The 25,587-nt window shown below is 51.5% G+C and overlaps 3 protein-coding genes across 3 annotated transcripts; all 3 read left to right on the top strand.

Annotated features, from left to right (window-relative positions):
• Positions 1–1,129: 1,129 nt before the first annotated feature.
• LOC101874834 (keratin, type I cytoskeletal 14-like) lies at positions 1,130–6,107 on the top strand. The gene is given in 9 exon segments (XM_034070043.1): positions 1,130–1,279; positions 1,281–1,802; positions 3,155–3,237; positions 3,767–3,923; positions 4,315–4,476; positions 4,566–4,691; positions 4,801–5,021; positions 5,493–5,515; positions 5,837–6,107. Coding segments are annotated over 9 exon segments (1,527 nt in total). The 5' UTR covers positions 1,130–1,144; the 3' UTR covers positions 5,935–6,107.
• Positions 6,108–10,673: 4,566 nt separating this feature from the next.
• Positions 10,674–15,519, top strand: LOC101881410 (keratin, type I cytoskeletal 14). The gene is made up of 8 exons (XM_005144812.4): positions 10,674–11,270; positions 13,007–13,089; positions 13,384–13,540; positions 13,798–13,959; positions 14,049–14,174; positions 14,284–14,504; positions 14,642–14,691; positions 15,202–15,519. The coding sequence occupies exons 1-8, from the start codon at positions 10,749–10,751 to the stop codon at positions 15,297–15,299; spliced, it is 1,419 nt and encodes a 472-aa protein (XP_005144869.2). The 5' UTR covers positions 10,674–10,748; the 3' UTR covers positions 15,300–15,519.
• Positions 15,520–20,682: 5,163 nt separating this feature from the next.
• LOC101868868 (keratin, type I cytoskeletal 19-like) lies at positions 20,683–25,054 on the top strand. The gene is made up of 8 exons (XM_031045235.2): positions 20,683–21,290; positions 21,649–21,731; positions 21,983–22,139; positions 22,238–22,399; positions 22,833–22,958; positions 23,079–23,305; positions 24,212–24,322; positions 24,821–25,054. Exons 1-7 carry the CDS (start codon positions 20,763–20,765, stop codon positions 24,297–24,299), a joined length of 1,371 nt encoding a protein of 456 aa, XP_030901095.1. The 5' UTR covers positions 20,683–20,762; the 3' UTR covers positions 24,300–24,322; positions 24,821–25,054.
• The last annotated feature ends 533 nt before the right edge of the window (positions 25,055–25,587 follow it).

The raw sequence follows: 25,587 nt of genomic DNA, 5'->3' as shown, positions 1-25,587 counted from the left end.
CCAACATAAGAAGGTCATGGAGCTGTTGGAGCAAGTCCAGAGGCCACAAGGAAGAGCAGGGACTGGAGCAGCTCCCGTATGGAGCCAGGCTGAGAACATTGGGGCTGTTCAGCCTGGAGAATAGAAGCTGTGTGGAGACCTCAGAGAAGCTTCCAGTGTCTGAATGATGCTGGAGAGGGACACTCCATCATGGACTGTAGTGATAGGACAAGGGGTGATGGGTTCAAACTGAAACAGGGGAAGTTCAGATTAGATATAAGGAAGAAGCTGTTCCCTGGGAGGGTGCTGAGGCGCTGGCACAGGGTGCCCAGAGCAGCTGTGGCTGCCCCATCCCTGGCAGTGCTCAAGGCCAGGTTGGACACAGGGGCTTGGAGCAGCTGCTCCAGTGGAAGGGGTCCCTGCCCGTGGCAGGGGCTGGAGCTGGAGGAGCTTTAAGGTCCCTTCCAACCCAAACTGTTCTATTGTTCTAAGTCAGTAACTGGTGCAGTGGAGCAGCCAGGATGTGATGCAGCAAAGCAAATACTGGGAAACATCAGGCACCTGCCTTTTAAACTGAGTGAAAGCCCCGGTTGTGGGGACTTTCCAGTCTTTGTATAGAGATTCAACCCAGACTAGTATGCAAGCAGAAATTACTCAGGTTTCTTTTGAGCGACAAGATTTCTGCCAAAGGTAGCATCAGAGCATAAATACCACCAGGTCTGTGCTTGCCCTGGGATAGAGGTCCTGATGGGAAAACTTCCATCTGCCTTTACACTGGCCCATATAAAGATTATGGATATGCAAGCTCTTAAGTCAGCAGCTTTCATTGGCTTTAGACTCCTTAAAAGAGCAAATCAATAGATTTGTACATTTTTAACTATATAAGGCACTCGCAGGCGACTTGGCATGACAGAGGATTCACTTGTGTTACTGCATGGAGGAGCTGGGGTGGAGCTGGAGCGAGCACCTCTGCGTCTCAGGTGCAACAGTGGAATGTTAAAACATAGCCATAAGCGAGGAGCCCTGGGTCTGAGTCACGCCGGGTGCTGGGAACCCCACGGAAGGAGCGGATCCTCCGTGTGCCTGGTGCTTCTAGTGGGATGTGACAAAAGACATGAAATCAGGGAGAGAGAAATGATGATTCTGGAATTTGGCTCTGGCTGTCATGGGTGACGAAAAGCACCCGGCAACGCCTCCTGCCCGGGCTATAAAGGGCTCCAGGCCAGGGGGAGCAGCACTTGCTGCCTGCGCTGCCGAGCCTCTGCCTCTCTGCAACCCTACAGCCTCCAGCAGCCCTCGCCATGAGCACCACTGTCAGGCAATACTCCTCCTCCATGTCCCTCAAGGGGCCTGGGGGCCTGGGTGGAGGCTCCACCAGGCTCTCCTCCGTGCGGGGGGGCACCGGCGGCTACAGAGCCCCCAGCGTCCACGGAGGCTCTAGCAGCTACTCTGTCTCTTCCCGCATGGTCTCAGGCTTCGGGGGTGGCTATGGGGGCAGCTACTGCAGCAGCGTAGGAGGGGGCCTCGGCGCCGGCTTTGGGGGCAGCTATGGGGCTGGCTTTGGGGCTGGCCTTGGAGCCGGCTTTGGAGCCGGCTTTGGAGGTGCCTTTGGAGGCGGCGATGGCATCCTCCAGGCTGGAGAGAAGGAGACGATGCAGAACCTCAACGACCGCCTGGCTGCCTACCTGGACAAAGTGCGTGCCCTGGAGGAGGCCAACACTGACCTGGAGGTCAAGATCAGGGAATGGTACAAGAAACAGGCACCTGGTCCCGAGCGTGACTACAGCCCCTACTACAGGACCATCGAGGAGCTCAGGAACAAGGTAGGATGCTGTGATTAACAGTGGGACGTCTGTTATCAGGGAGGAATCACGAACACCGACTGCTACCTGTGTAATTAGTAAGCACTAACTAGGTCATAAAAAGTGTCTGAGATGCACATGCAGATTGGCAGGCTGGAGGTTCAGAGATGTCTCAATGTCAGCTTTTGATTACATCCCTCAGCTTGGAACAGCAGTTTTCACTGGAAGAAGCAGATGTGAAAGGATGTAATGCACAAGTGAAGAGACAAGTCTGTACTGATAATGATTGGTTTGGGGCAGTTAAAACACATGCTCAGGGCAAGTTGTAGGTGTGGGCAGGCTGTGAAACATTGATGTGATATTGGGAAACATTCATCAAAGCATTTGCAAACTTGCTTTAGCTCCTTAGTTCTGAGGTGATTTAGATGCTAAAGAGAAAAAAGACCTGACCCATAATGAACTTTTTGCCTCCTTTTGGTAGCCCCTGCCCCAGGACCAGGTGTGATGCAAACCCATCCACCCAGGCAGCCCTCAAGGGATTCCTCTTGGATCCCACCACCTCATTTGGGGAAAATACTCCATAGTTGACTTTGTTCTTCTCTGTTAGTGCTCATGTATGAATTGTCCCCAGTAAGCATGAAGTAGGGCAATGTACAGCTTGAGCTGCAGGAGTGCAGGCAAAAGGTGCAGGGAATCCATCTGCCTTCCCTCTTCTTTGCCCCATAACCAACGACCTCTCAAACTCTGACTTGAATCTTCTCCCAGGGTGGATTATTTGCTCCTGGCTTTGTAATACAAAACCTCAGAAGATGTAGGCACTTCCTCACTGCCTTGTTCTCCATTTCTGCAGTCAACAAGTCAGAACCAACCCAAACCAGGACAGGTTGGACGGGGCTTGGAGCAAGCTGCTCTAGTGGAAGGTGTCCCTGCCTGTGGCAGGGGGTTGGAACTGGATGAGCTTTAAGGTCCCTTCCAACCCAATCCATTCCATGCTTCTATGATGCTGTGAAACACCCTGCTGGTCCATCTGTCCTGCCTGCTGTGCATGAGGAGCAGGTGGTTCTTCCTTGACCCTTTGCATTATCAGCACCCACATGGGAACAAAAGCTATCATCAGATCTCACCCACCTTACGTGTCTTCATGCTGTCTTTTGGAATGCATCCTGACAGATTCTTGGGAAGAGAGGTCCCAGAGTAACCAGCCCCTTCCTGCAGCCAGTCCCAGCTGTGCCTCACTTGCCCTGATTCAATACACACTCCTGCTAAGGAAACTATTCCTGTCCTCATAGTCTCACTTGTGCTCCATCTCTTGATAAGCCAGGAGAAGTTCCTGACGCTCATTTAGTGCTTGTTCTTTATCCTCCACCCTCCAGGTCCTGGTGGCCACAGTGGACAATGCTAACCTGCTCCTGCAGATTGACAACGCCAGGCTGACAGCTGATGACTTCAGGACCAAGTAAGCCACTTGCCCTGGAAAAATGGAACAGAGTCTCCATAGGCGTTTGATGAAATGAGGAGAAAATCCCGTCCAACCCCAAAAAAGGGAATATGGAAACAAAGCCTTCAAAATGAAGGTGTAATTTCCAAAGCAGATGGTTATCTAACACTTACAGGCCCTTAGGGATTGTTTTGTTTGCATCCAAAACTTCACTGAATGGAAACTTTTATTCCCACTGCTTGTCCCTCTGTGGTACAGCCTCTCCTGTGCAGAGAACCTGGACTATGCTTCCACTGAGCACTTAACTTGTGTGTGCATAGCTCAGCAAAGCCCAGTCCCAGTAGCAAAGCTCACTGACACCAGGGGAAGGTGATGTTACAGGCTCAGATGGACACTGCTCTATCAGTTGCTCGCTAGCAGTCACCATCAGAAGGGTGTCCAGGGGTCAGGCAGTATTGCATGGAGGAAGTGAACAACAAACCCAAGTGCTCTGTCCCCAGCTGGGCAAGATCCTGTGCAGCTCTTGCAACTGTTCCTGTCCCCACAGGTTTGAGACGGAGCAGGCTCTGCGCCTCAGTGTGGAGGCCGACATCAATGGCCTGCGCAGGGTCCTGGATGAGCTGACCCTGGCCAGAGCTGACCTGGAGATGCAGATTGAGAACCTGAAGGAAGAGCTGGCCTACCTCAAGAAGAACCATGAGGAGGTGAGCACAGAGCCAGGCTCAGAAAATTACTCTCTGGGCCCAGAAATACAAGGCCAGGTTCAACCTTTAAGAGTATCCTGAGTTTGGAATTGCTGGGAGGGAAGATGAGAAGTGCTGGTAAGGAAGTAGGGGTGATTTGCTCTGGATAACAGCATCCTCTCCAGACCCTGCATAAAATCCACCCAGCACTTGTCATTTCAGGAATGTCCACCGTAGCTGTTAGAGATGTATTAAAATCTGGGGAGTAAAGGCCCCAAATCACTCCCTATTGATCTCCCTCTGAAACACCCATGGAAGGATGCTACCCTTTGTGGAGAACTCTGTCTTGAGATGAACATCTTTATATGCTGGTGGATGGGTTGCATGAAGATGTGTTTCTGTTTTGTGCCAGGAGATGAATGCCCTGCGCGGGCAGGTGGGTGGCGAGATCAGCGTGGAGATGGATGCTGCTCCTGGAATCGACCTCACCAAGATCCTGGCTGAGATGCGGGAGCAGTACGAGAGCCTGGCAGACAAGAACCGCCGGGATGCTGAGCAGTGGTTCTTCAGCAAGGTGAGCTGCTCACTGCCGGGGCCGTGGGGCTGGGGCTGTGCCCCTCACCATGGCTCTAATGCCATGGCTCTGGTTGTGCCTTGGTGCAGACGGAAGAGCTGAACCGGGAGGTGGCCATCAACACCGAGCAGCTTCAGAGTGGCAAGACGGAGATCACGGAGCTGCGCCGCACCATCCAGAGCCTGGAGATCGACCTGCAGTCCCAGCTCAGCACGGTACGAGGGGCCAGGGGCACGTGGGGCTGTGGGCAAGGGGACACAGGGCTGCTCCCATCCCTCCCGCTCCCCATTTCCTTCTGAACCCATCCCTCTGCTCCACATGCAGAAAGCAGCGTTGGAGAGCAGCTTGGCTGACACAGAAGCCCGCTATGGCACCCAGCTGGCCCAGCTCCAGGGGCTCATCACCAGCGTGGAGGAGCAGCTGGCTGAGCTGCGGTGCGACATGGAGCGCCAGAACCAGGAGTACAGGGTCCTGCTGGACGTCAAATGCCGCCTGGAGCAGGAGATCGCCACGTACCGCCGGCTGCTGGAGGGCGAGGATGCCCAGTACGTACAAGGGCTTTGCTTGGGAGGGCAGGAGATGGGGAATAGCAAAGGAAATAGAAAATTAACCACGTGCATTCCCTGGAGGATCCTGTGAGCTCCTCTCCTGACACGTGGCATGCAACAGGGTCTCCCTTTTCGGTCATACCAGTCTAGAACAGCCCAGGGGTTATCACTGTGCTGCAGCATCCCTGGGATCCCTCCCCGTTCCTCCAGTGTCTGTGTGATCCTGGGGAAGGAGCGGGTACCAGTGCTGCTCATTGCACCTGCCTTTGTGTCTGAGTCACTGTGGCACACACGTTTCCTTCCCATTTCCTTCCTTACCATTTTGACACTAGGCCCCTTTCAGAGGCATTTTAATTACATGCTGGTACAAGAAGAAAAGGGGGGGGGGGTAAATAATGATTTTGTCTTAGAGATTACTCAGTTTTTCCCCTTTTTGTGATCACTCTTTTGTCTTTTCTCCTCCTGTAGCGTGTCTTCTCACTTGAAAGAAGGTAAGAACATATCCTGGCTGAAGCACTGACCACAGAGAGCTCTGCCACATTCTTAGTGACCTTCTTAGCACAGTCTAATTTGCTAAAATCACTGTTTCATTATGTTTTCAAAATGTGAATTGACATAAACCACTGATGATTTACCAGAACATGTTTCAGAAGTTCCTGTGCAGACTGAAGCTATGTAATGAAGTGTGTAGGGGTAGGAATGTGGTGGTGATGGTGGGTTTCTGAGGCAGTTGTTGGTATTAACATGGAGATCTTTAAGATGCTTTCTCCTTGGATCCCTGTGAATAACGGTTCCCTCCTTCCCCACTGCAGGGCCGGTCACCACCCGCCAGATCCGCACAATCTTTGAGGAAGTCCAGGATGGGAAGGTGATTTCCTCCCGCGAGCAGATCACGCAGGCAGCCCACTGAGGGGGCTGCAGGCTCGCTGCAGACCTGGCTCAGCAAAGCCAAAGGAGATTCCAGCTTCTGTGCTCCGGCTCGGAGATCACATAAAGCAGCTTCTCTTTTCTCACATCCACTCCCCTCACCCTTTCTCACAGCGCTTAGGAATCAAATAAAGCTTTTCTTGACACTCGTGCAAACCTGGCTCTTGTCTTGGTGCTCTGAAGAGCTGGGCTGTCCCACTGCTGGAGCCATAGGACAAAGCTTCTCTCTGGAAAGAGGAACACTGTCCGTCTTTGGTACCCAGACAGGTCACCTACACTGCTATCATACCAGAGCCCTGCTTGCTCAGCAAAGGCAGCTGATGTGGTGGAAGTCTAGGAAGGAACTGATTACATGGGTCATGGGAGGTGGAACTTTGACAGTCGGTGGGTACCCTCAGATGTGGCACGATGATTTTCAGGTTGGGCAAAGTGCCACTTCCCGGTTGCAGTGTACAGCAACAGCAGAGCTGAAGCTTTGAACTTGGAGAGTCCAAGCAAGGTGAACAAAACCCAGGTCACATAAACAGGATCCTGCCAAGGATTCCCTTCCCTGCTCTGCTCGGTAGTTCCCGTGTTAAACAGCTTTGGGGTAACATGAATTAAGCAGGGGAGGTGGCAGGATGTGCTGGCTGATACCCCTCCAAAAGTACAACCTCAGCTCAGTTTAAGTCTCACTTCCAAAGGCATTGCTAAAGGGTGAGGAAACAAGTGTTGGTGAGTGCTGGGGATGGTCTATCCAAGCCAAATGATGGAAGGATCCCAGGCTGCTGGGGCTGGTCCTGGCGCAGCAGCTCACGCTGCCGTCAGCCGGCCCAGCCGTTCCTTGAAAGCCAGTTCAGACACATTCTTGGCTGGATTCCACCCCAGTTATTACTTCATAAATCCAGCTCCCAAATCAATGGGATGATTCACTGAATGTGCACAAGAACAGAGCTGGCCACAGCACTTTAAGACCTATGTCCATATAATCTGCCTGAATTTTATGGGCTGATAACAGAGAATTGTTTGGGGGGTTTAAACATTGAAAGGCTCCCCTCAATGCATCACCCACACCATGAGCTGGGGCAGCCCAGTGCATGGGCCTGAGCTCTGTGCAGTGTCAGTGGTGGCTGTATCCCCCCGTGCTTGAAGAGCAGATGCTCACTGATCCTCAGCTACCCTGGACCGAGCCACCTTTAAGCACTGCACACTCGACTTGTGGTAAACACGGCTTTGGTTCTGAAGCTTACCACTGACCAGCAGTGATCCTGTTTCCACCCACATTCCACCAAAGGACATGTAAACACAGCCCAGTGGTCAGGAGAACAGCTCCCACTGCTCGGCTGCTGCACACCCTCATGGTGCAGCCTGGACAGGCCACGAGTAAATACCAGGCGCAATTCCTGACCTGAGGCACTTCCAGGCACAGCATCCCTGCAGTGCTACAGACTGTGCTGTCTCTGCTCCCAACCCCTTGAATCCCAATCCCAACCCCTGCACATCCCAGAGCTTCTCCCCAGGCTCCGGTGTGGAGCAGCCCAAGCTGAGATGCCTGGGAAGGGCAAGGACAGACTCAGCCGGGGCTCCCCAGGTCACCTCTTAGGGACCCACTGTTATCCCCATGGGTGGTGCAGGGACCATCAGCACCTCTTGCAGCTCCCCTCCAGCAGCCACCTTTGCAACACCCACCATGGGATGCTAAAAGCACCCTGCTGCAATTCTTCTTTCATGGTTTTCTCCTGGAAAAGTCCAGGCACACCAGTGTTGCTATAGAGCCAACTAATACTTTGCTAACAAAAGCCCTTGTTTTAATTACTTTTGGTACTGCAAATGGGGAGTCAGGTGTGGAAAATACATCTTAATTCTTTCCTGCCTTAAGCATTAATAATTAAGCCTGTATTTAAGAAGCTGCTGAGGGAGCTGCAGGTGCTGGCTCATGCAGACAGGCAGCGGCAGCTTGAGGCAGGTTTCAGAAAGTGGTATTTTAGTGCAGAGAGATGGGTTGACTCTCAGGCTATACTGAGATAATCTGACATAAAGGACCAGCAGAAAGAAGCACCAAGGCGTGGCTTTTCAGACTGTTCTAGGGAACCTTCCTATGATAACGTGATACCAGGGCACATTTTATAAGCTCATTAAAATAAGCAGAGAGATCTTCTTAGCTGGGTAGTTTCATCTACCAGATCTACTGATACATGTGTTTGGAGGCGGAGTCTCACCTCCGCTTTCCTCTTGAAGTAAGACAGAATTGCATGGTCAACCATCAATGTGCTACCATGAAATCACTGTTATGCCACAGAACTGCCATTCTGATTTTGAAATGTATAAAAAAGAGGCTCAATGTGCATGTACTCACAAAACAAAGGCAGAATCTGAGTTAATAGTCAGCCTTTTACTTAAAAGAGAGTGTGATACACACAATATGCAGTCATTTGTGGTTGTCTTCAATGGGAGGTAATGGAAATCATGGCTTAGAATTTTTCATGTGGTTTTAAGTCTTAATTAACACTTCATGACTTTAATTGCTGCCTTGTGGTATTATCAACATAGCACAGATATTTTGAGCAATGTGTATTTTTATGACACAGCAGTTAAATAGGAAACAAAAGAAAAGGCAATTTCATGTAAAGGATGAATACAGAATCATAGAATTATAGAATCACAGCCTGGTTTGGGTTGGAAAGGACCTTAAAGCTCCTCCAGCTCCAACCCCTGCCACGGGCAGGGACCCCTTCCACTGGAGCATCCAGCTCCAAGCCCCTGTGTCCAACCTGGCCTTGAGCACTGCCAGGGATGGGGCAGCCACAGCTTCTCTGGGCACCCTGTGCCAGCGCCTCAGCACCCTCACAGGGAACAGCTTCTGCCTAAGAGCTCAGCTCAGTCTCCCCTTGGGCAGGTTCAAGCCATTCCCCTTGGCCTGTCACTGCTGTTAACCTTGTGCATTGTGACAGTTGTTCTTCCTACAGCCGATCAGTGGGAAGACGATGGCTCCTGCTGGCTGGCTGGTCTGAAAGCCAGCTCAAGGTCTGGGCTTCACGAGGGCTCTCTGCTGGGTTTGTCACTGACATTCCCCTTTCTCTGCGCCTCTGACGCACTTCGCCAGGACAACCCACAAGTTCTGCCCCTTTTCATCACCCAGGTGAAGGTGAGGAAATGCACACAGGGGAACGTGTGCTCCTTGGAGCCGTTGCAACGTTCCCATCCTCACCGGGGAGGATGAGCAGGGAGTGGGTGCCCGCAGGCTCTGAGCTCCATCCCCTCGCACTCATGTGACAAGAAGATGCTGTTGCCAAGAGATTGAACCCATCCTCTGGCCAGAGCAAACATAGCCAAGATTCCAGCTCTCCAGGTCTCCACGTTGTACAGACTTGTCTCTATTCATGGCCAACTCCTGATATTCCCAGGACTCCTGTATCGTTTCCAGCTTTCTTCAGATAAAGTGGAGAGAGTCATGCCCTTTAAAGCTACTTAGAAATGTACCTTTGCTGCTTATTTCCATGTTCTTTCCCCCCTCCTTTGGCAAATGATCTAAGGCAGAACTTGGCTGTTGGGAAGGGGCTGTTGGGGCCTGTCTGTGAAGCCAGTCAAACAATTCACCATGTACACACTTGAGAAATATCTTCTCCTCCACACCCTGCATTACTAGCTAGTGACACTTGAGATGCGGTTTCTACCCGTGACGCAGGTCAGTGCAGACAGTAGCCAGAGGAGCTTGACCATGCCGGGTGCACTCATTCTTCGAGCTGTTTTGCTCCTCAGAGGCAACCGGTGTCTCTTCTGCAGCTCTATTTACATGGGAGCTGTCAAATCCAAACTCACACTGAAGTTTGTCCTCCCTGGCCACAGCTGAAATGCTCATCACAGGAAACATCATCAGCATTAGCTGCTAAGCTTTGTCACTGTCAACTCTGTGCTCTTGTTCACTGTGCTTAGAGAGCAGGAGTTTTGTTCTTTACATCCTTCACCTACTTTATGCTATTCCACATTATTTCCTGGAGCATCTCATAGTTTTTAACTCATGCCAGCCAGTAGCTATATCCTGCCTTCTTGAATGCTCTGCTGGGCTCTCATTCACAAAGAACAACACAGAACATCCACTGCCTATTGCCTTCTCATATTCCTCCATTCTTGGGTGGTCTCTGAAGCACACTGACGAACTGGATGAGCCCTTAAGCATGAACTCCCTTTTCATTGCTTTTTCATTACAGAACTTCCCTCTCCCTGTGGATAAAAGAGCGGACTGGTCTTTCCAGGATTGGTAGCCAAGTTCCCTCCAGCACCACTGTACTCACAGGATGGTGATATACATTCAGGGCTTCACGACACAGTGGTTGTCCCTGCATGTGTGCTGTGTATAAAGCCTAAAGAGAGACGGGAACTGTAGTAGCTGGGACAAAAAGACACAGTAAAAGGTGCTAAATTACTCTATTGAAGTGCTGCCTCAGTAGCTGTTTCAGAGCTAACAGTACAAAGCAGTATTAAAATGTAGCCCTGAGCAAGGAGCCTCCTCCTTTGAATCACACCTGAGTATTTACTTGGAAACGGAAGAAGCATAAAGACGCCCTTTGTGTGATAAAACATTTCTATTGGAATACGACAAAAAGCATCAACAGAACAAAGGCAAAAATGATGATTCTGGAAGTTGGCTCAGATCTTTGGAATGATGAAAATCATCGGGAATGCAAGAGGAAAAAAAAGCGCGGGCAACGCCTCCTGCCCGGGCTATAAAGGGCTCCAGGCCAGGGGGGAGCAGCACTCGCTGCCTGCGCTCCGAGCCTCTGCCTCTCTGCAGCCCTACAGCCTCCAGCAGCCCTCGCCATGAGCACCACTGTCAGGCAGTACTCCTCCTCCATGTCCCTCAAGGGGCCTGGGGGCCTGGGTGGAGGCTCCACCAGGCTCTCCTCCGTGCGGGGGGGCACCGGCGGCTACAGAGCCCCCAGCGTCCACGGAGGCTCTAGCAGCTACTCTGTCTCTTCCCGCATGGTCTCAGGCTTCGGGGGTGGCTATGGGGGCAGCTACTGCAGCAGCGTAGGAGGGGGCCTCGGCGCCGGCTTTGGGGGCAGCTATGGGGCTGGCTTTGGGGCTGGCCTTGGAGCCGGCTTCGGAGCCGGCTTTGGAGGTACCTTTGGAGGCGGCGATGGCATCCTCCAGGCTGGTGAGAAGGAGACGATGCAGAACCTCAACGACCGCCTGGCTGCCTACCTGGACAAAGTGCGTGCCCTGGAGGAGGCCAACACTGACCTGGAGGTCAAGATCAGGGAATGGTACAAGAAACAGGCACCTGGTCCCGAGCGTGACTACAGCCCCTACTACAGGACCATCGAGGAGCTCAGGAACAAGGTAGGATGCTATGATTACCAATATACCTTCATTAAAGTAACTTTTAAAAAGATGACCCTGTTTCTAAAAGCTGAAAGGAAGAGCATTAACAAGGGACAGATAATGGGCCTGAGATGGGAAAAGAGAAAGGGCACAGCTGGAAATAATAGTCATAATATATGGTGAGGAGTTTCTTGATCATGCCCTCCAGAAGGCACAAAGGTGGGGTTTCTACTGACTGTTTAAATGCTGGGAAAAAGATGGGCAGGAAAGCAGGAGGCAGGAAAGCAGGAGGAGGCTCTCAGACACTGGTCCAGGTTACGTGATGCTCCAGGGTTCATGCTGCCACAACACTCATTTCCTGCCTTCCCGGGATGCTACTTACACCCCAAGTATGTGCTCCCTTCACCAGGCTCCTGATTAAGCACTCTGCAGGCAGGGACACGTTATCTCTTTGGCAGAAGTTCCCTACTGAATGATATGCAAATGGAGATGCCAGGTTGTTCTCATGAGCATCCTGCAAAGCAGATCTTTTTGAGCCTGTTAGGAGGCTCACGGTAGAGGTTCATAAAGAAAGAAGCTGCACTATGGGATGGTTGCACTTTGAGAGGTGCAAACAGAGATCTATGAAATCCAGGAGTCAGAACACACTAGGCTGTGATAGGTGGCTTCAGAGATGCTGTACAGAGTACGTGCCCTGCTCTAAATACAGTAGATGTAATCATGGCCAAGCTCATTTCTTTGCTTTTAGCCGCTCTCTGGCTGATTTTAGGCAAGTCTTTGAAAAAAGCACCAGAATCCTTCCCTCCCTATCCTGTCACCATTGTCCTTCCTGGGCTCTCATTACTCACCAAGAGCTGATTGCCTGGTCCTTCACCACCGCCTACATGAGGTGACAGCATCCTTAGTAAGCTCAGGTTCCACAGGAGGGGATGGAGGGGTAGGGCTGGGTAATGACTGTACCTGCTCTGTGAGAGTAAATGCCAGAGACATGAGGCTGACAGGCTCAGGGGTCAAGCCCTGGGGAAATCCCATTTCTGGAACTTTTCAGCTCTGGGGCTTCACCCTGGTGTGAAGGGCTCCTGCCTGGCTACACGAAGCTTCTCTTCACACGGCATCTTGTCAGGAGTGCTCTGATCCGGAGCACAGCAGTGCGGAGGCAGAAGCTGTCCCAGGTCCAAGCAGTCAAAGGGAGGCAGACCCTTCCCTCCCGTCCCTCACCATGGGGGAAATCACCACGTCACTATTCCCAGATTACTGCTTGGACTTTCCCTACAGCACCAGAACTCAATGAGAGCTTTCCATTAGCTTGTGGCTACAGAAATTACCGCTCATTAAATAGCCAATCATTTCCAAAATCCCAGAACAAATATTTGCACCTCGGGTGCTGTTACGAAAGCAGAACAATGCAGGCACCAGACACTCCTTCCTCAGCCCTTTTTAACTCCTTGGCTGGGCTGTTCATTGCCAGGCAAATCCCAGGCTGCTGCCAGGACTCCAAACATGGTGTGAGTGCCTGGAGGTGCCACTCTGAGAGGCCAACAGGCCGTGGCATGTGCCCATGCCAGTGTCTTCACACTCAATCAGTGCAATGGGAGACTGAGCATGAGCATCCTGCCTCTATCCTTGGAAGTCCAGCCCAGCTGGTAGGAGATTCAGTGCTGCTCCAGTCCTGCTCCTGAATACAACACAGGCAGCAGTGTGCCATGTCTTGGAACTACTTTTTCACTCTTTCCATTTCTTTTATCCCCTGCCAGATTCTTGCTGCAACTGTTGAAAATGCCAACATCGTCCTACAGATTGACAATGCCAGGCTGGCAGCTGATGACTTCAGAACCAAGTAAGTCCAACGCCTTGGAGAGCTCTTATGAGAAGCCAGCCTGTTCGAGGCTTTGCTTTGCTTTCTGCAACTGAAGTTGCTTCAACCAGGTCACTTCTCACTAAAAGTGTGACCTTTGGGAAGTGTACATCTCCCCGCGGACGCAGCATTGTCCTGACATGACATGTGGAGAGCTGTGCACATAGGTTTGGGAAAAGATGCTTGGCAGAAACACGTATCTGGGGAAGGAAACAACAAGAAAAATCCCTTTTCAGCTGGGCTGACGTGCAAGTTTGTGTGTGTGTGTGCCCCCAGGTTTGAGACGGAGCAGGCTCTGCGCCTCAGTGTGGAGGCCGACATCAACGGCCTGCGCAGGGTCCTGGATGAGCTGACCCTGGCCAGAGCTGACCTGGAGATGCAGATTGAGAACCTGAAGGAAGAGCTGGCCTACCTCAAGAAGAACCACGAGGAGGTGAGCACAGAGCCAGGCTCAGATGGAGACCTACAAAATGTACCTTGTGCTCAATGGAAAGGGTTCAGGGAAAAGTGCAGGAGCATCTCTGCAATCAGGGCTGCCAGGAGACACTCCAGCGGGCAAGAGGGAGGGAACCAATCCTTTCAGACAGGACCTCCAGAAGAGATCTATGTGCTGGGTGCAACCAAGGTATTTGACATGATGGGAATATACCAATTGCACTCTGACGTGTCCCGTGTGCCTTTTTGTGCCAGGAGATGAATGCCCTGCGCGGGCAGGTGGGTGGTGAGATCAGTGTGGAGATGGATGCTGCTCCTGGAATCGACCTCACCAAGATCCTGGCTGAGATGCGGGAGCAGTACGAGAGCCTGGCAGAAAAGAACCGCCGGGATGCTGAGCAGTGGTTCTTCAGCAAGGTGAGCTGCTCACTGCCGGGGCCGTGGGGCTGGGGCTGTGCCGCTCACCATGGCTCTAATGCCACAGCTCTGGTTGTGCCTTGGTGCAGACGGAAGAGCTGAACCGGGAGGTGGCCATCAACACCGAGCAGCTTCAGAGTGGCAAGACGGAGATCACGGAGCTGCGCCGCACCATCCAGAGCCTGGAGATCGACCTGCAGTCCCAGCTCAGCACGGTACGAGGGGCCAGGGGCACGTGGGGCCGTGGGCAAGGGGACACAGGGCTGTTCCCATCCCTCCAGCTCCCCATTTCCTTCTGAACCCATCCCTCTGCTCCACATGCAGAAAGCGGCGTTGGAGAGCAGCTTGGCTGACACAGAAGCCCGCTACGGCACCCAGCTGGCCCAGCTCCAGGGGCTCATCACCAGCGTGGAGGAGCAGCTGGCTGAGCTGCGGTGCGACATGGAGCGCCAGAACCAGGAGTACAGGGTCCTGCTGGACGTCAAATGCCGCCTGGAGCAGGAGATCGCCACGTACCGCCGGCTGCTGGAGGGCGAGGATGCCCAGTACGTACAAGGGCTTTGCTTGGGAGGGCGCATCTGGAGGGGATGGGTCACAGACACAAAATGTTCTCTCTGTACAGAGCCTGTGTAACAACAAAAGACTGTCCCTAACTTCTCTTTGTTTTCTCCTTCTTGTGCAGCATCTCTTCCCAGTACTCCTCCGCGATGTCCTCACACGCTGGCAGAGATGGTAAGAACTGATTTTGTTACACCAAAGGCTTTGAGACCTGCCCTTAGAGCAGTGGCCACACTAATGGAGTGAAAACCACCCTTGGGGTGAGCTGTGCCCCCTCGCTGGCTGAACCAGACTGACATCAAGCTGTCAGGAGAGTTTGTGTGCACTGTACAACTGCTCAGCACGGGACAGAGCTGTCAGGAAGGGCAATTCCCGACACTCCTTGACCACAAGGATTTGTCCTCAATGGGCCTTTTGATACTGCAGCCAGTGGTCTGACTTTAGAGACCTGAAAAATCAAGTGACACCACGTACTTAACGAGTGTGCCTGTGGCCTTCTTGAGCTTTCCCATCAGCCTGGCTCTTCCCTCTTCCCGGGCAGCACAGGGTTGTGTAAAACAAGATTTTCCAGTACCTTGTGGAATTTCTGACATCTCTTGAAGAACATGTGATATCTGATAACGTGTTAAGCAATTCCTATCTTTCCTGCCCCAGGAACAATCATTCTCTGCCTTCCTTTCGCAGTCATGTCAACGTCCCGCCAGGTCCGCACGATTGTGGAGGAGGTGCAGGATGGGAAGGTGGTCTCCTCCCGGGAGCAGGTTGCACTTACCACTCGCTAGGAGGGCGAGCAGCTTCCACAGACCCTCAACCCTGGGCTCAAGGGAGCATGGAGCTGCACCAAGCACCAGCTGGGCCACGTGTGATGGGGCTGGGTCACAGCAAGTGTCTGCTTCATTCTGCTGCTCCTCCTTCCCCTATTACCCCAATTACCCGTGGGTGCCCCCGCGCACTCTGTACACATTTAATAAAGCTTTTTCCCCTTGTTCTTGCAACTGCAAACTTGTTTGTCCCTGGTATGTGATCCCTCAGAGCCTCAGGCTTGTGTGCTCATGCCAGGGAAAGTCCTAAGAAACCACAAGAAGGCAGCAAGAGGAGGGGAACAGAGGGGTATGGGTTTCACCTGGAGCAAAAGTAACATGATACAGCTTTCAATACTGAGCTCATCACTTGTAAATACACAGGACTGAGACACAAACCAGGTAGGTTTGACACAAAATGAAGGCAATGATGGAAGGATGATGTCTGATACCAATGTGCCACATGACTGATAAATAAAGCCAACAAAACAAAGCTCAGTTCTCTAACTCTTGGTACCATAAAGAATCACTTTCTCCTGTAAGCTGAACTTAAACATCTTCAGCAGGACTACTAGGTACCTTCCTGAGACACGAGCTCAATGTCAGGCTGGTTGGCAGATCTCATACATATATCCTTCCTTCTTACTTGACTGTCTTTAAATCACTATTGTGCATAATGAAACTTTACACAGGTCTTTTCATGCTGCCTGAGGCTGCATTAACAGGTTGCACAGTAGGAATTGCTTAATCCACAGAGGGATGAGTAACAGTAATTGTTATCACTATAGCATCTAGTAGATCACTGCTCAAATCCTTCTGAAAACACGCAAGCTAGTTCTCATCTGTCAACAATGTCTGCAGACAAGCTGCCATCAGGAGGAGGTGACACAGTTCGGGTGCTGGCAACCAGGCACCAGGTTCACCTTTGCCCACTCACTTCCTGGAGAGCAGCAGAGGAACAAAAGGATGCTGCCCTGGTCCCACATCACCTGAGGGCTAGAGAGAAGAGGAAATCATTTCAGACCCAAAAGCCTAATGGAATCACTTAGATCCAACTTCATGCTTTCTAGCCAGTGGTACTAGGGAGCAGTCCAGTCTCGGGCCATGGCCTCAGGTTTGGCCTTAGACCAAAGGAAAAGGTGATCATTTTTAGTAAACTGGCTTCCCTTTGCTTATAATGCAGCACAAGGAGCTCCTGGGGCTGATATATAGCACATCTTTGGGACCATTATTGATGATTCACTGCCAGCCTCACTAAACACATCACAGTCCTCAGGGAACAATTACAGAGGCATCCTGCAAAGGCTCTTAGAAAGTGCTGATGGTGCCATGCTGGGCATGCCAAGACAAGCAGAAGTGAGGGAAGGTGATAGGAGAAGTAGGGAACCTGCCAGGTCTTTCCAGAAAAGGGAGTGTGAAGAGATGTTATCGTTCTGCATCACTGCTGAGCAATTACAGAAAAGGGTAGGCAGGAAGTGAAACACAGACCAGAGTACAGAGGTCACTGACAACTCCACAGAACCCTGATATCACAAACAGGAGACAAGCCCAGGCAGTGCACAAGTAACCACTGTGTTACAGTACTGTGAAGAAGGAAAAGACCACCTTTTAGCTACACACAGTTTGTGAAACACGGACAAACTATCACATCCAAGAGATGAGTAAGCACTGGTTTTAGAGAGCAGTTGTCAAATGCTCTGTAAGGTGCAAACACAAGTCCCTGTTAGGGTTCAGCAAGGAGTTAGAGAACCAAGTCCTCAGTGAATAATGGTGGAACTTTTATGGAAAACAAAAGAGAAAAGGAAACCCAAGAATGCACTTTGAAAGGTATTTCATCAGCTGAGACACAGAGAAATATGTAGGATATGCCAGGATCAAACTTAATATGCAGCAGCAAGAACACGTACAACTAATACTTAAAATGTGTATCATGTTTCTGATCTTTAAACCCCATGTTTGCAGCAGATAATTGTTTTTACAATGCCCTTGAGAAGGCAGATTACTGTGATTATTATTTCCAGCCTACAAAGAATGAAATTGAGATTTGGAGAAGCTGAACTATTTGCCTGGAGTGATTTGCAAAGCTGGGATCAGAAGCCTGGAGCATCTCGTGTCATTAGCGAGATGGAGATCAGCTTCAGAACAGCCAATAAGGAGCAGAAAAGGAGTGGAGTGACAATGACATCAAGAACTCAATAAGTATCACTTTGTAAACAGCAAACACAAGGATTTTCCACAGGTGAGACTGGAATTCAGTGACAATGAGCAGACAGGAGCCAGGGCTGCTGCAGTTCTCACTGTCACTGTATCCCTGCTCAGGCTGGATGGACATGCAGGAGCCCCAGCCGGTGTCCAGTGTCAGCAGCACCCGGCTCCAGCTTCCCTCTCCTGGCACTCCCTGGTGGCCACTTCACAGGATAAAAAGCAGAATGAACCCAAATACGTGACTAAACTGACCTAAACCTAACTTGGGTTGGCAGTCCCGCAGGGGGACAGCAGCAGCTTGGCACCGACAGGGACTCGGCTTCTGTGTCATGTCTGAGTCCCCAGGGAAGTTCTCTCGGATATGAAGACAGGCAATGATTCAGGGAGTGTTTGTAATAACATGAAATGCTTGCTCGCCTTCTTGGGGGCACGTTCTGCTTTCTGTAGTCCATATGCATTAGCTCAAGAACCAGTCTGAAGTTTTAAAGTATCTCTGTTCTGGAGCCAGGCTGAGAGAGCTGGGCTGGTTCAGAATGGAGAAAAGAAGGCTCCATAAGGGAAGACCTTAGAGCAGCTCCAGTGCCTAAAAGGAGCTGCACTCACTTTAGTGCACTAAAGAGTGCACTGAAAAGGGACTACAAGAAACTGGAGAGGGCTTTGGACAAGTGCCTGTAGGGACAGGCCAAGGGGAATGGCTTGAACCTGCCCAAGAGAGGGGAGACTGAGCTGAGCTCTTAGGCAGAAGCTCTTCCCTGTGAGGGTGCTGAGGCGCTGGCATAGGGTGCCCAGAGAAGCTGTGGCTGCCCCATCCCTGGCAGTGCTCAAGGCCAGGTTGGACACAGGGGCTTGGAGCAGCTGCTCCAGTGGAAGGGGTCTCTGCCTGTGGCAGGGGTTGGGGCTGGAGGAGCTTTGAGGTCCTTCCAACACAAACCAGTCTGGGATTCTATGAAAATATCCTGAGATTACCAAAGGACTTCCTCAGGGGATATCTCATCTTTCCTTCTCATTTCTATTGCCCTTTTTAATCTGACAATTTGGTGCAGTAGAACAAGCCTCGGGAATAAAGGCCACGGCACCCATTTACCACCATCCTGCTCTCCTTTAGAAAGCCCAGCATAAGACACAGATGTAAAGCTGCAGAATAGTTCATTTCGTGTCATTTTTCATGGTGTTCATTAAATGGGAACAGCTCCTGTGCCTAGGGGATGCTTTTCTCTCATTTGTTACTTGAAGTAATAATTTTCCCTTGTCAGGCCTGCACTGCTGTTCCTGGAATGCCTGTGGGAACCCTCGTAAGTCATCATTCCTCTCCTCCTCTTCCTCCCTCGGGTGCACGCTGCCTTCAAGGGGCTCCAGGTGAGCTGAGGACACTCATCTGAGGCATTGCCTGTGGCTGGCTGCAGGGCTGTGGCGAGCAAAGTGCTGTCTGTGGACTCCAGTCTGGAAGCCAGTAAAAGTTAATTATGGCAAGAGCCTCCATGACACATGTAGAACCCATCATTACCAGGTCTCCTCATCAGAAAAGCCTTAATAAAGTGAGGGCTGTAACCACTGCCAGGTCTTGAGGGTGATTGGGTGTAAAAGCTGGTTTAATAAAAATGTCAACTGTATGGAAGAAACAGGGACATTTCTGCTTCGTTTTCATCAATAACTGAATAAAGTGCACTCATCACTGTTTTCACTTTTCTCATTGGAAAAGAAAGGGCTGTGCTTCCTCAGCCACAGGAAATGTGGTGTTAGCTCAGCACCGATTTCTCAGCAGTTCTGTGGGAAAAGGACAGGTTCTGGCCACTTCTGCTCCTGCTCCAGCCCTGCGACAGCCAAGGCGTGCAACAGCACCACGGCACCAGCTCCTCCTGCTAATTGCGGCTATAACAAAGCATGGGCCCACACAGAATCCACACCACATCGAAGCTGTTCTGTATTTACAGTGTCAAGATAAAATCAAGACTAATGAACCTGCTGCATTGGCATAAGCAATATTTCTGACAGAGGCTGGACCTGACGCATCCTTCATGCCATGTATCCAGGTGACCTGGATGCCAAACCCAACGCTGAGCCACACACAGGGAAAGGCAGCCAGCATTAGCATGGCTCTATGAATATTATTAAACAAATGAAAAATTCAGATGACAAAACATTTTAATTATTTCCCTTTTTCCTCAATTCAGCATTCCAAAAGTAAAAAAAAAATATATATATATTTTTGTAAATGAGCTTTTCTGGTGTCTTTCCTAAATCTAACACATTTTCCTTAGGTTATATTTGGAGAATTTCTGTGGTGCTGCTTGGAACTGGGTCAGACTGATGATGATCAGGCTGCTTCTGAGATTCTCCATGTCACTGCTTTAGGGATCGTCCTGGCGTGGCAGTGGACATTGACAACTGCAGCATCTGGTATTCAGGAAATGTCCTTTCTCTTTTGATTTGGGCAACTATTTGAATGTTTTGTCTACCCTGGAAAGCAACAAAACAAATCCCACAGGATCTCCTTTGTGCAAGGGGATGTTCGATGCACACTGGAGAAAGAGAAGTAAAAAGTCATCCCTGGCACACTCCAGTGCAAATATTCACCTGTGCTCCCCCAGAGCAGCGCATTTCCCAGTCAAATGAGCTGGAGCTCGGCAGGTTGTCGCTCAGCTCCAGCAGGATGGGACAGACCCTCATGGCGAAGCAGTGCAGGAAGCAGTACCCCCAGGGTGCTCTGCTGGCTCTGTCCCAAGGCTGCAGGGCAGCGGATGGAGGGGGCACCTTCGCTTCTGGTCACAAAGGGGTCGAACAGGCTCTGGCAGATAGGGCAGCTTTCCCACAGCTTTCCCTTTCCGGGTAGACTCGCCCACGCCAGGGATGGATAATTGCTGTGGTGTTTCACTCCTCGGGCACTCTCGGGTATCGTCAGGTTTTGTGTCACTCTTGTTTAGTTGTCATCACAAGTCAGACCTGATGATTCAGGAATTAACATTTTTGATGTAGTTTTGAACCACGCTTCTGTTAACCAAAGCACCTTTCTGTTGTGGGATTTCTGGAGACAAACGCCTTTGGGGAAATATTTCCAGCTGAAAAAAAGTAAATTAGTACTAGCCAGGTCACAAGGAGGAAGAATAAACAGCCCTTCTCCAGTAGCAACATCCACAAGGGCTGGTATAAATAGAGGACTATGGGGACAGAGGGATCACAGTCGGATCCTGCAGCGATCCGTGCAGCTCGTCCTGGGCTCCGGGTTGGATCCAGGCTCGCACGATGAGCTGTGCTGTCAGGCAGGTTGTTACTGCCTGCTCCCAAGGCAGGAGCAGCGCGGGCAGCTCCGCGGCTGGCAGCGGAAGGAAGGTCTCCTCCACCTCCCCAGGGAGACATGCAACCTATGACCTCGGTGCCGTGATCAGCAACTTCTCTGGTGACAGTTTAAGCGAGGGATTACTTGGGAAGCAGCTGAGCGCCAACAGCGCTGCTGGTGGGAGCTTCGGAGCTACCCAGAGGGCTTGTTCTGCCCTTGGATTCGGCGGTGGAGGCATCTGCGCTCGAGGTGGTGGTTTCACCAGGGCTAGTGCTGGCTGTGGTGATGGGATCTTGTTTGCTAACAATGAGAAGGCAACGATGCAGAACCTCAACGACCGCCTGGCCTCCTATCTGGACAAGGTGCGGCTGCTGGAGGGAGACAACGCCGAGCTCGAGTGCAAGATCAGAGAGTGGTACGCCAAAGTAGGGCCCAGCTGCGAACCACGGGACTACAGCTGCTATCATAAGGAGATCGAAGACCTTCAGAACCAGGTAAACCTGTCTTCTTTGAGAAAATCCTATGGGTTTTGCTTTCATGTGTGGATAGAGCAATGTTAGATGCAATAGCTCTGTCTCTGGAGGAGCAGTTGAAGCCATAGTTTATATGAAGTGATGGTTGGAGGGAGGAGGACACTTGTGTTTACAAAGAAGTTTCAGCCCAGCCTGCCCTGCCAAGCTGGCACATGAGTTTCCTCACTGTGATGACATCTAATGGATTAATAATCCCAACATATGGAATTGTTATAAAAAGAGTGAGACGCATTACCTCAAGTAGGTGTTTCCCCTGGGGGCCTTTGGGAGCCAGAGGAAGCCACAAGCCAGGATCCCTCTCCTGCGTTCTCCTTTCCAGATCCTGTGTGCAGCCATGGAGACTAACAAAATCCTCTTGAATATTGATAACAACAGGATGACTGCTGATGACTTCAGAGTGAAGTGAGTATGGCCTTGTGCTGGGCTGGGGGGTTCACAGTGCCTGCAGAAGGGATGGTGAGCAGTGGTGATGGGGAAACCCCAACCCTCTGCTTGTCATGCTGCCCTAATAACTGCCCATCTCTGTGAAAGGCCTGGCTACCATTGACAGTGTTTGCAGCATGGCATGCCTGATCCTCAATGTTTTCCCCCATAAACTCAACTCCAAGGCTCACAATGGTTTACTGACCTCTCTTTCTTGGCTGTGGCTCAAGGTACGAGGCTGAGTGTGGTCTCCGGCAGAACGTGGACACAGACATCTGCAACCTGCGCCCGGTGCTGGACCAGCTGGCAAGCTGCAAGACCGACCTGCAGCTGCAGTGTGAGGCCCTGACTGAAGAGATGTGCTGCCTCAAGACGAATCACGAGGAGGTCAGGTTGCCCCATAGAGAACTGAGGAGCAGGAAGAAGGAAAGTGTCCCCCATCCCAAGTGTCACTATTACTGATATGGTGCACCTATTCCATGCAGGAAATGAGCTGTCTGAGGAAACAGGCCACTGGAGATGTGAGCGTGGAGGTCAATGCCTGCCCTGGCCCCGACCTGAGAAAGATCCTGGAGGATCTGAGGTGCCAGTATGAAACGCTGATGGAGCGCAACCGCAAAGAGACTGAGCAGTGGTACGCCTGCAAGGTATGAAACACATCCAGAGCTGTCCCCTAGTCTGCCTCTTGGGGGAAAGGGAAAAAGATTGAGAACACTTCCTGAGATGCCTTAATCTGTGTCACAGATGTGCTCAGCTTCTGACTGCACTGCCCAGTGCCCCTATGCTTCTGTTTGTGGCAGAGGGGCCACGACATGGCACTGCAGGGTCACAATGGAATAAATGGGGGCTTCAGATCTGGAAATGCCCAGGTGCACTGCAGGGTGTGCACTGCAGAGCGTGCAAAAGCAGGGTGTGCACTGCAGGGTGTGCACAAGCAGGGGGAGCACTGCAGGGTGTGCACAAGCAGGGGGAGCACTGCAGGGTGTGCATAAGCAGGGGGAGCACAAGCAGGGTGTGCACTGCAGGGTGTGCACTGCAGGGGGGTGAAGCCCCTGTGCAGCGAGGGGTCTAACCTTGCAGGTGGAGGAGGTGAATCTGGAGGTCGTCACGAGCAGCCAGGAGATCGAGTCAAGCAACAAACAGGTTACAGAGCTGAGACGTCAGCTGCAGGCCTTGGAAATCAACGTACAAGCCCAGCTCACTATGGTAGGTGATGCCATTACAATTCACATCTTGGCCCCTCGGCTTGCTTTGGAGCTGTACCCGTAACCAGACGGGCGAAGCTTGCAGCATCCCCAAGTACTTCTGTGTTGTTCCCATTGTCAGAAAGAAAACCTGGAATCCTCCTTGGCGGAAACCGAATGTCGCTACAACAAATACCTGGCTGAGCTCCAGAACCAGATCTCCTGCGTGGAGCAGCGGCTGGCAGAAATACGAGCAGAGATGGAGTGCCAGAACCAGGAATACAAGACCCTCCTGGATGTCAAATGTCGCTTGGAGCAAGAGATCCAGACCTACCACTGCCTGCTGGAGGGGGGACAGCACGACATCATGTATGCAGATCACTTACAGACCCTCACACAGTAACATCTCTATGCTTTGACTTACAGGGATATGACAACTCGTGGTATCAGTGGTAAAAGCAACATTGTGGTGAGGAACCAGTGCTGACCTGCTACAGACAGGGCCTATTAGCAAACCATGAGGCATGTGAGGATATGGCTCTGAGCAATGCCCACAGCCCAAGCCAAGACCATTCCCCATCTTAGGCCAATGAAGGTGGTAGGATTGGTCCCAGAGCTGTGCAGCACCACAGGTCCTCAGAGGGCAGGTTCAACTCTGAGCTGAGCACTGCCACTGAGTACTATTGGCTTTGCCACCGATAGACAGGCTCAGGGACTGGCAGGGAAATGAAGTGAAACAATAAATTATCTACTACACATTTTCAGTTTCACACAACAATTTAATTAAAGTTTGGGGAGATTTAATTTGTATGCAAAGCAGTTGGCTCTGCCCTGCCTTCCATTGACCGAGATTTGGGAACAGTGAGGCACACTGGTAAGCTCATAAACGTCTCACACACACAGAACCAGCCCCAGCACCACTAGTCTGGAAAAAGAGGGATTTAATGGTGGTAGCCTGAGGTGGCTGACTTACATAAAACATCAGGTTTTGTTCCAAAATGCCCGTTGTGAAGGATGAAACGACACTGTTAGAGCTTGTCTCAGAGCCTCGGGTAATGCTCAGTGTGTCACCATGGCAAAGCACTGCCTGGCAGCAGCCAGGCAGGGTGGAGGATGTGCTAATTAATTGCTGCTCTTAATGACCTTAATGGTTCAAGGGGGAAATGACCCAGAGCGACTGAAGAGCCCCAGCTAAAGGCAGTGCTGAGGTCGGGGGCAGGTCTGCAGGGTGTGAATGCCGGGGCTTCCATCACCGAAGCTGTCTCCTTCCCACAGAGGGCCGGGGGCAAGAGGAGTCCCTGCAGCACCAGCTGGAAGAAGCGGAGGGCTGAAAGCCGGCATGTGCCAGCCCTGCGTGCCCTGAGCCCGTGTGCAAGGATGTGCAAGGTGAGGTGTGCTCTAGGGGCCCGTGTGCATGACCATGAGCTGCTTTAGTCCTGCTACATACGTGGGGAAGAGGAGGATGAGGGGTCTCCAGGCTTTCCTGAGTGGTGAAGAGGGGCTGGAGGTGGTTTCTTCTCCCTGGAAAGAGGCAGTGCAAGGAGCTGGGTGAGCAGGGTCGCGGCTGTGACTGGTGGTGGTGGAGCACTGGGATGAACTGGGCTGTGGTAGAAAGCAGTGGCAGAGGGTGCAGCTATGGGGCATTTATAAACTGCATAGAAAATGTGTTTGACAGTGGGGGTGGTAAGTGTGCTTAAATAAGACTTTCAGCACCACATGAACACGAGAAACTGGCAGGGGGAATCAATCAGCCATGAGTCTTCCAAATGTACAACTAAGAGAGCAAGGAGGGAGAGGGAAAAGAAGGGTCAGCCCCAGAGCAAGGGGGATGCACGGTGTGGAGATGAACCCTGTGAAGCCCCACGTCCTGCTCTCCCTCGGCAGGTCACCTCCTGCCAGCCCCATCGCACCCCTGAGGCCTCTCCAGGAACAAGGCACAAAGAACCTGACAGCTCAGCAGTCGGAAGGGCCCCTGCACACTGGCTGCCCCTGTCCCCTTCCCATCCTCACCCGCTGCCGCATCCACCAGCCACTGGTGTCCACTGGGACTAACCTGCTTTGCACTCAGTTGTCACACAACTACCACAGCTTGTCTCTAATAAACTTCGCTACTCCTGACACAGCCTCCAAACCGACAAATGATTTCTACAAGTAAGTTCCATACGAGTATTAAAAACATCATTACACAGGTAGTTATATTTGTCATACACCCTTGGTTAGAAATCCACCTTTGGTCTATAGCCCCACAGCCATCGCTGCAAGGGGACAAGAAAACAGCCTCTGCCACACTGTTCCTGCTGAATTCAGGTGGATGCAGGGTGGTGATGGGGGAAAGGGTCCAGGTGATGCTGCACAAAGGGACATTTGTTGGATGGGGCTTTGAGCAACCTGCTCTGGTGGAAGGTGTCCCTGCCCATGGCAGGGGGTTGGAAGTGGATAAGCTTTAGGGTCCCTTCCAATCCAAACCAGTCTGTCATTCTATGATTTGCTACCAGAGGAGGAAGCATAAGCTAAGACATGAAGTAGCAGGTGATGAGGAAGGAAACACTCGGGGAGGGTTGCAGGGTGCAGGGAAGGAGGCATTCTGACCCACAATCTCCTACTGAAAGAGTCTTCGGAGCGAAAATCAAGTTTTCATTAAAGTAGGTGTG

Source organism: Melopsittacus undulatus, chromosome 17, assembly GCF_012275295.1.
Source record: "Melopsittacus undulatus isolate bMelUnd1 chromosome 17, bMelUnd1.mat.Z, whole genome shotgun sequence".
NCBI lineage: Eukaryota > Metazoa > Chordata > Aves > Psittaciformes > Psittaculidae > Melopsittacus > Melopsittacus undulatus.
Note: the sequence above shows the minus strand (reverse complement) of the source record. Positions and strands in the feature narration are given on the sequence as shown.